This window comes from Pteropus alecto, unplaced genomic scaffold, assembly GCF_000325575.1.
Source record: "Pteropus alecto unplaced genomic scaffold, ASM32557v1 scaffold15, whole genome shotgun sequence".
Lineage (NCBI taxonomy): Eukaryota > Metazoa > Chordata > Mammalia > Chiroptera > Pteropodidae > Pteropus > Pteropus alecto.
The window spans coordinates 1899169-1908852 of record NW_006436286.1 but is presented as its reverse complement, the minus strand read 5'-3'; the positions used below and the strand labels follow the sequence as shown (position 1 = coordinate 1908852).

The window sequence follows — 9684 nt, the reverse complement described above, 5'->3', positions numbered from 1 at the left end:
ATGCTGCAGTCGGAGCCCCCGTGCGCGAACGGCGCCGAGGAGCTGGCGCCCGACTCCCTGTTCGTCTCCTTCAAGGGACCGAGCCCCAGCCTGCTGGAGGAGGTGCTTCTGGCGGCGCCCGAGGCGCACCGGAGGCCTCTCAAGCGCAGCAGCAGCGAGACGGTGCTCAGCAGCCTGGCGGGCGGCGACGTCGTGACGGGCCACGAAGAGACCTGCATCCGCAGGGCCAAGGCGGTGAGGCAGAGGGGCGTGTCCCTGCTGCAGGAGGTGGACACGCAGTACAGCGCCCTGAAGGTCAAGTACGAGGAGCTGCTGCGGAAGTGCCAGCGCGAGGAGGACGCGCTGTCCCACAAGGCCGTGCAGACAGCCAGGACCCCGGCCGCCCCGGAGCCCGCGGGCTCGCCCGCCAGCACACCGCCACCCGAGTACAAGGCGCTGTTCCAGGAGATCTTCAGCTGCATCAAGAAGACCCAGCAGGAGATCGACGAGCAGAGAGCCAGGTGCCGCTCCCGCCCCTCGCAGGCCTCGCCCGGCCTGCAGCCCTCCGCCTAGGGCCCGGCGCCTGCAGCCCCCGAAGCCAGGCGGCCCGGGACGGTCGCCTCGTGCTTTGCTTGCTTCGCCAGTGCACAGCCAGGAAGCAGGATGCCGCTGGGGCCGGGTCCCCCGTCCAGCTCCGTTCAGCCCCTCAGCAGGTCCGGGGACCCTGGCCTCTGGCCAGTGCACTGATGAGCCCGCAAGGCCGTGAGAAGCCCCGGCAGCTGCGGATCCGTACCCTGGAGACCGAGGTCTGGGCTCAGCACTGTTCAGTTAGCTGTGGGGGCGCGGCCGGCAGGGACCCCAGGCAGCATCGTGCCTGCTGGCGCCTGGCGTCATGTCTGAATTCCTTAAGAAGCGTGTTCAGGGAAAAGCAGGGTCCCAATCCATGAGAGGTGGCGGTAACTGAAGCCTTAGTGTCCTTCTCTCTGCCACCATCGGAACTGTGACCGACAGGTAATCCAAACAGATCTCAACCCACTGAGCACCCCGCTGAAAGGGGGACCTCCACTTTAACCAAAGGTAGCTGGTCAGCGTCACCCCCCGAGGCCTCCGCCCCGCATTGCGACGACATCGTCACTCAGTCTGGTGGCTGGGATAGGCAGATAGATATGTCCTGCTTTCCTTTCTTAAATTCAACTAAGGGGACAGATCAGCCTCTTTACCCCTGTGCTGGCAGAGCTGGCTGAGCCCCGCGGTTCCTGTCACCTCTGCAAATGCTGTGACTTGCTGCAGAGAGTCCTTCCTGCCGCTTTTAATATTAACAGTATTGACGTTCTGGCCAGAAATACGCTCATCCTCTCACCTGCATACTTTTAATTTAAAACTATTTAAGAAAACAGGTTCCAATAATTGTATATATTTTTCTAAAAACCAAATAAAACTACCTATGAAAGCGAACAAATGGATCTATTGCTGCTTATTTCAAGCTTGTTATTTCTCTGTGTGAACACTGTCCACTTGTTTTCTTCCTCAGTATCTCTGGCAGGAGCGATAGTGATTTGTTCTCATTTCTTTTAAGCAGGCCTTGGGATTGTGTAGCATCACCAGTTCAGCTCATGTCGCAAGTGTTCGTTAAAATGATATGATTGAAAAACATTTTCAAATTTATATACTCTATAATTTTCACCATTTTAGAAGTGTCAGACTTGGTTCTGGGTTAATAGCATCTGATTAGTTGATTCTCAAAAATTTGCTCATTCAGTTACAGGAAAGAAACTATAATATTCAAACACTAAATGAGCATCGAATCTAAATTAGTTTTGCTTTTGGATTATTTGTTAAAATGGGTGAGATGTTACTGTTCAAGCAGCACAAAGTGTAAAATCGGCCGTCCGTGTTCCCTGACCACCCCCCCATCTCCTCCGCAGAATCAACACTAGCGGTTTCTCATCTATCCTGCCCAAATATTCTGCCCCAAGCACACGAGTGTTTGCGTCCCCCGCGTATGTGCCGGAAGGACTCATTCGCGCCGCGTCTCCCGTCTGCGCCGAACCGTGTGCTTTGAAACACGTCTCCCTCTGACCACCAGGCTGTGTGTGGAAGCCGCACGGTGCAGCGGGCTGGGGAGGCAGACACCCACGCCAGTTCACCTCAGTCCTCCCTACCAGAAACACGCACTGAACCACCATATGTACCTCTGGACATTTATGAGTCTAGAAGGTAAATGATCAGAAGTGAGGTCAAAAAGACATGAGCGTGTTGCTACTTTCTATCTCGTTGATCTCTGCTCTCATCTTTATTATCTCCCTCCTCCTCTAAGCTTTGGGTTTAGATGATTATTTCTCTAGTTCTTTAAGTTGCAAAATCAGATTGTAGATTTGACGTTACAGCCTGTACAGCATGCACTGTACTAACATGTTGTAGGCAGTTATATTGGTATTTGGTATCTGAACAGAAAAAGCACAGTATAAATATGAGATGGTGTGTGTGCACACGCGTGTGCGCCTTGCTGGGGGAAGAGCAGATATCAGGAGGGAGAGGAGGGAATGAAGAAGGGGAGAAACGGAGAGCAGAGGTTGAGACCTAGAGATAAAGCTTGCGATGAGAAATGATGAGAGGATGGGGAGAAATGGTACTGGGAGAGAGAGAGACGGGAAAGGAAGTGTTAGTGCTCGTGTGGGCAGCGGGTGGGCCCCGGGCTCCCCTCCTCCCCAGCCCTCTGCCCTCGACCCCCACCAGCTCTAGGGCCCGAGCCACGGGCAGTGGACAGCATGCTGGGCCTCCTCATCTAGTGAAAGCCCCCGGAGGTAGCGGCAAGTTCAGTGGCTTCTTTGGGTCCAGCCTTTTCAACCCTGCGAGGTAACTGTTGCCTATAACCGGCCTATACTATAGCCCGTGGTAATTCCACGGGATTGCTGTGGTGGACGTGGTGGACGTGGTTATTGCGCTGCGTGGCCGTCGGCTCTCGGCTCATTGTGTTCAGTCCTCCGCCGCCTTAGTTTTCTCCTCTTTGGTGGTTCTGTCCATCACTGAGTGGATGCGGAGTGGGCTGTTACTGCAGAACCATCCATCTCTCATCTGTCAGCTTTCGCTCCATGCATTTTGATGGTCTCACTGGGCGCGTAAATGTTTATAATTGTTTATCTTCTTGCTGTTTTATTGTGTCCTGTGTCTCTTAACTGTTTTTGATTTAAAATCTGTTGTGTCTGGTGTTGGTGTAACCACCTCTGCTTCCTTTTGGTCACTAGTTCCATGGGACCTTATTCCATCCTGTCACTTTCAAACTGTTAAGTGTCTTTGGATTTTGAGTCTCTGGTACACAGCGTCCAGTTGGATCACGTGGTTTTATCCATTCTGCCGATCTCTTTCGACTGGAGAGTTTAATCCATTTACGTTTAAAGTAATTACTGGCGAGGGGGGACTTCTGTCTTTGTGCTATTTGTTTTCTATCTGCCTTTTGGCTTTTTGTCCTCCATTTCTTGCTTTATTGTCTTCTTTTGTGTTGATGTTTTCGTGGCGATATTTATGACATTCAGTTTAAATTCCTTTATCATTTCCTTTTGTGTATATTCTATAGCTATTTTCTTTGCAGTTACCATGGGGATTACATTTAACATCCTAAAGTTACAGCACTAATTTGCTTTACACCAGCTTAACTTCATTAACAAACTCAGATCCTTTACAGGTCCATCCCCATCCTTTTTGTCACAAAATTACCTCATGTATCGTATACCCAAAAAACATAAGCCAAGTTTAAAAATCTTTTAAATTATGCAGAAGATAAGATCGGAGCTACAAATCAAAGCTGCAGTAATACTACCTTTTACACTAGTTGTTTTCTTAAATGCACGTCTCCTGCGTCTGTCACGTAAACGGAAAGCATTGTTACATTGTTTAATACCACCAGCACTTACAACTGCCCGTGTATTTGCCGTTATTGAAACCCTTATTTATACACTTTTGTTTACCTGTCTGGTCTCGTGTGAGCATCTCTTGCAGGGCATGCCTAATGTCACAAACTCCCTCAGCTTTTCTTATCTGGAAATGTCTTAATTTCTCCTCCTTTTCAAAGGACAGTTTTACTGGACATAGGATTCTCGGTTAAGAGGTTTTTTTGTTTTTTGTTTTTTTTTCTTTTAGCACTTTGAATATATCAGACCTCTGTCTTCTGGCCTCCAGTTTTGGGTGAGAAATCTGATGATATTCCTGGCATATCTTATATGTGATGATTCACCTCTGCTGCTTTCAGGATCTTATCTTTGACTTTTGAGAGTTTGATTATAATGTGTCTCGGTGGGTCTCCGAGTTTATCTGGAGTTTATTGAGCTTCCTGGATATTTATATTCATGTTTTCATCAGATTTGAGACGTCTTCAGCCATTATTTCTCCAGATAATCTGCTCCTTCTCCCGTCCTCTGGGACGCGTGTGTGTTCACTTGATGGTGTCCAACAGGGCAGGGCCTTAGGCTCTGTTCACTTTTTTTCAGGCTTGTCTTTCTGTTCCTCACACTCAACTTCCACTGTCCTATCTTCTACCTGTTCAGACTCGCCTTTGAATCCTTCTAGTGAACTTTTTTTCTTTTCTTTTCCGCTCCAGAAATTTTTTTTGGTTTCTATTATATCTTTATTAATATATGTTTTGTTCTACATCATCCTTTATTTCTTTAAACATCTTTAAAAATAGCAATCTTAAAAAGTCTTTGCTATTGTGTCTTTCAGGGACATTTTCTGATGTTGTTTTCTCTTTGAAATGTTCCTGTTTTTGCATGGCTTGTGATTTTTTTGTTGAACACTGGACATTTGAATCTGATAATGTAATAACTCTGAAAATCGGATTATCTCCCTTCCCCAGGGTTTGTTGGTTTTTTTTTTCGTTTTCTCAGTTTTTGATGGTTGTAGGCTGCATCTGTGCAGACGGTCAGCCTGACGTGTGAACTCGAGGTCCTCCCAAGTCCTTGCTGAGCCTCTCCCTGGGCATGCACGGACACTTTCTAATTTGCCCCGTATGTGCAGTTATTTTTGAATGCACTTGTCTTTACTGTCTCGCTCCCCCAAGGGGACAAAGTGAAAAATGAAGGGGGCTGGAGAGCGTACCAGACCGATGCTTCGCCCCCTGGCTGTCACACTCGGCTTCAGCGGGGAGGGCTTGCAGCAGGGCGGGGGCGGGGCTAACAGTGGCAGCCTGCCGTTGGGTCTACATCTGTCATGAGTTACAGCATACTGTATTCAGGGCATAAGAGTCCTTTTTGCCCACCCACCCTGATCCCTGCAAGCTGGTGTGAGCTGCCCCGGGAATGTGGGCTGGGCCAGGCCTTCATAATCTAAGTTGCCTTCTTTTAAAAAAATAAAACCTTGTTTAGTGTAGTCGGTATTTTTTATTTGTTGCTTGCATAGTAGTAAGAGCATGCTTTCTGGGTTAGCTGGAGGCCGTGCAAAATCGTTTTCATTAGTTGGGGGGGTGTGTGGGCAGGGGGGATGATTGGCCGTGCTCAAAAAGCAGCTGCAAACACACTTTGGGAGTTGACCAAAAGGCAGTGTGAGGCGCTTGCCTGTGCATTTAAATAAAAGCATAGGACTTCCCCCCAGACGATGTGCCCTTTATGAAAGGAAGGCCAGCCTGCACAGCGCCAGCTACTCCTTATGCTGTGGCTGGGACACAGGCGCGGGCTTGTCAGCGGATTCTGCTCAACTGCAAATACAAAGCTCGACCCGCCTCACAGAATGTTTGCTGAAACTGTGCTTATGGTTTGCATACTATCTCCAAATTCCAACCCAGAAACACTAATTTTTGCACCCGATAATTACAGTAACCTCTGCAGTAAACGGTAACTTCAGCTGGTCAGTAATCTGTCAGAATGAAATGTAACGGCAGATGTCCACCTACTTTCAAAAACGTGTTTATTTGAAATAAATGAGCTCCGTTCACAGCTCCTGTGCTCCATTTTCCGAAAGCGCAGCCGCCCTGTCCTTGACACACGGTTCCTGTTTTATTCATGGTAGTTATTTTAGAGGGATGACAGTTTTTTCCCACCCCCCCCCCAAAACACCCCACACCCATCTCACGCCAACGCGGAGGGCCAAGTTCGAACGCAAAGCGGCTGTCGTGGGTTCTCCGCCTCTAAGTAGTAGAGCTCAGCCTGAGGACGCGGACGTGAGAACACAATGTCTCCAGGGACGAAGAAGGGCACTTTTGGTTTCCTGAACAGGGCGGGCATGCTCCAGACGACCAGAAGCCGTAGCCGAGTGGCCAGAACCCACTCGACGCTTTCGTTCGGGGGCCGTCGCTCTCCCGGGGCACCGCCGGCACCCCGGCTTGCCGGCTGTGCTCCCAGGTTCCCGGGGCCCTCGGCGAATGTTTGCAGGATGGACGGTGAGGGATGAGGGGTGCTGACGAAGGAGTCGAGGGCGGCCTCCCAGGCAACGGTGGCACGTCACCATCCCCAAAATGCCGCCATGCCGCTGCCCGCAGCCCAGCGTCCTGTGGCTCTGTCAGGCTTTTGGGCCGAGCTAGAGAAAGGTTGGGGGGCGGTCCAGAGATGACGGGAGCCTAACGCTGTCTTTGTGCTTCCAAGATCCATGAGGGGTTACAGGCCGAGATGCGGCCCGGCTACGACACAGCCTCGGGGCACTGGACGTTCAGCGGGGCAGAAATCAAGGACAAAACGCTTTTCAAAAGCAGACACGTCACAGACGCGACACCGTGGCTGGTGGCCGTTTGTGCCCCCCAGGGAACGACTGCTCTGATCGGGCCCACCTGGTCGCCTGCCAAACCCCAAGCCAAGTCCCACCTGGTCACCTGCCAGACCCCAAGTTAAGTCCCACCTAGTCGCCTGCCAGACCCCAAGCCAAGTAACACTTTCCCGTATTTTATGCCTTGAGAATCGCCAAATTTGGGGGCAAAATACACTTTCCTGTGGCTGAAAGGCTGTGCCTAGTAGTTATGGATAAGAATTTTCATCGTCTACCAAGCACAGACGTGCAGCAGCTTACGGACGACCAGGCGCCCGACGTTCCCCCTTCCATCTGAGAAAGGGCTAACCTCCGCAGGTGCGCGGTTCAGACACTGACGCTCTATTTCTAGATCTTATAGAAAATTAAAGGGGTTTGTAGGTTTTTTTTCCGGATACTCAACAAAATGTAAAATCCACTCCTGGGGCGCACAAGCATAAAACACTCCCCACCGCCAAAATGAAAGTGGTTCCCGCTGGTGCGTCACTGATCACGGCCGCCCAGGAGGGCGTCGTCAAACCCGCCTGCACAGCCAAACCAGTTCTAAGCTGCAGAGGTGTCAAACGGGACCTGCCTCCTAAAGAAAGACCCCCGGGGGCTCGAGTCAGCCGGACGCCGGACTCCGGATGCTGACGCCCCCACGTCGGGTGCATCTCCTCCAGGAAATGGAAGGGACACCAACCGCGGCAGTGGGAGCGCAGGGCTGCGGGCTCACGACCGGCGACCTCACGCGGCGCTGCGTGACCCGCGTGGGCCACCTATGTGAGTCTCACGCATCGCAGCCCTCCACACGACTGGACTCGCACGTCGCCTGCGAATGCTCCAATTAGCAGCAAAATAAACATCAGGAACCTGCCGGAAACACTTTCCAGGAGGTACTCATGGAAAAAGAGAACACCACAGGGGCAGAGCGGAAGTCCCCGCCACGCGCACAGCGACGCTTGTCGCCTCCGCCACGGCGGTGCTGAGCAGGGGCTGGAAGCGGATCTGCACACCGCGAGCTCGAGAAGAACCTGAAGAGTCACTGTTCTTAAAGAAAGTTAACGTCGAAAAGCACGTCCACTTCACATGCTATGTTTCCTGGCAAAGTGATACACGCTCTTCAAGGGGAATCGGAACCATGACTCTGGACATTTGAAAAAGGTAGAAAAGGGGAGGAAAAAGCTAAAAATTGCCAGGATCCCTCCAAAAAGCCTGAAAAAAATGCATCTTGCTCATCTATGAGATTGTCGTGAGGCTCTCTTTTTTCTAAGATACGCAACTTGCATGGACAGCGCCAGATGGAACCGCCCCCATCCTGCCGGGCGAGTGCTGGGTCGGAGCTCCAACCGCGAACACGCAGAAGAAATAAACGAGCTACTGAAAAGCTGTCGTAGTGAGCTGGACAGGCGGGGTCGGAAGCGTGTGTGTAACTGTCGCACGTGGCTTCGACCATCACTGACTTTGGGATTACGCAACCTTCCTCTCCAAGGTGCAGGACTAGAAAACGCGGGGCACAAAGGGGGGGTTGGGGCGCGGAGCTTTTGACTTCCATTGCAGAAAAAAGCAACACCACAGGAGGACGATGGCGTGGATGCGCGCGTCCGGCTGGGAACCTGTTTTCTCCCCAGGAATCTTTCACAGGCGTTAACTCCTCTAACGTTTCAAAATCCCAAGGGGCTTGGCTAGCAAATTTAGAAGAAAAAAAATTTTTTAGTGGTGACTGGCTTTCCAGCTGTCTGATCTGCCACCTCTTGGGGACATATCCAAGAGCTGAGACAGTTTGTGGTACACATATCTTTGCAGATCTAAGGGTAGTGAAAGACTTCATTCCTACTAATAGAAACGTCTGTCTGTGGCAGCAGGAGAAATGAGTCTCTGGCGGGCCACCTTCCTCTGTGAGCCTCTGACACACATCCATCCTCGACTAGCTGAGTAGATACCTGAGAAACTTTAGTGTGAAAATATTGCCCTTTACGGAGACTGGGAGATGGGCCAAAGTGCAGAAAGCCGCAGTTTTCTCTCGGTTTGTTTCATCGTTAGTGTCACGGTTTTTAGGACTCCTGGTTGCCACGTGACAATCCGCAGTGAGGACAAATCCTGCTCAGATGAAACCCAAGTCAGATACTTAATTCATCCTTCCACAGAGCACACCAATGACAGCTTAACTGGTACACGGGTTTCAAAGCCCCAGTGTCCAACAAAAGTCGTTAAGAATTCTCTAGAAAGAAATATGTACACTCGCTAAAGGAGCTGTCCAGGGTGTGGGCTATAATTTTTCCAGTTAGCTTGGTATCGATGCTTTGCCTATGGCTGTTATTTGGTTCAAGGGCAGAATAAGGCGACGCTTGTAACAATTTGCAATTGAATTCTGCGCACACGCCAGCACACGCACACACACGCGCACACACACACAGGCACGTGACCTGAAAAATACAAAAAAAGCATAGAGGGCTTTGGTGGGAAAGAAGGGGTTCTGAATAAATAAACGTCTTTACGGGCGCATCGCTGGGGGTGCGGAGGCCTCACTGAGGCTTCTGAGAGGGCCGTGCAGAGGTTGGCATGCTTGCAGGTAGCTTTTTGGAGGGTTTCTCAGCAGACTGCCTGCCGCCAGGAGATGAGGGTGCTCCGGCGTCGAGCTGGGGCGCCCGGGACTTGCGACTGGACAGCAGGGAGTGCCTAGCAGAAGCGGGGTCCCTGGGGGCGAGCTGTTCTTTGCCAGGGGCGCCTGCGTTTGGCTGCGGGCGACCCGGAGGCTGGGGGCCTTTCTCTGCCTTGCCGTCCCCCGCGTCCCGGCCGGCCTTCTTGGAGAGCAAGGTTGTCTTGCCCAGATCGGTGGACCGCCGCGCCTCCTTCTGCCGCAAGGCCGACCTGAAGAAGGACAGCCCCTTCTCGTCCGACTTGCTGTCCCTCTTCAGAGCGGCCTTCGCGCTCGGGCCCGGGGAGCGCAGGCTGGCCATGGACGAGCTCCGGACGTGCCTGCCGTTGCCGCGGCCCTCC

At 51.6% G+C, this 9684-nt stretch overlaps 2 protein-coding genes across 2 annotated transcripts in view; one reads left to right on the top strand and one right to left on the bottom strand.

The window, feature by feature from the left end:
• CDR2 (cerebellar degeneration related protein 2) overlaps positions 1 to 1632 on the top strand; it is a 26449-nt gene extending 24817 nt beyond the window's left edge. The window contains 1 exon segment of the mRNA XM_025047312.1: positions 1 to 1632. This exon segment is cut by the window's left edge and continues 110 nt beyond it. Within this exon segment, the coding sequence (XP_024903080.1) occupies positions 1 to 552 (552 nt within the window). The 3' untranslated portion in view covers positions 553 to 1632.
• A 4225-nt stretch (positions 1633 to 5857) lies between these two features.
• The window catches only part of USP31 (ubiquitin specific peptidase 31), a 32276-nt gene continuing 28449 nt past the window's right edge, over positions 5858 to 9684 (bottom strand). The window contains exon 18 of the mRNA XM_025047281.1: positions 5858 to 9684. This exon is cut by the window's right edge and continues 35 nt beyond it. Within this exon, the coding sequence (XP_024903049.1) occupies positions 9210 to 9684 (475 nt within the window). The 3' untranslated portion in view covers positions 5858 to 9209.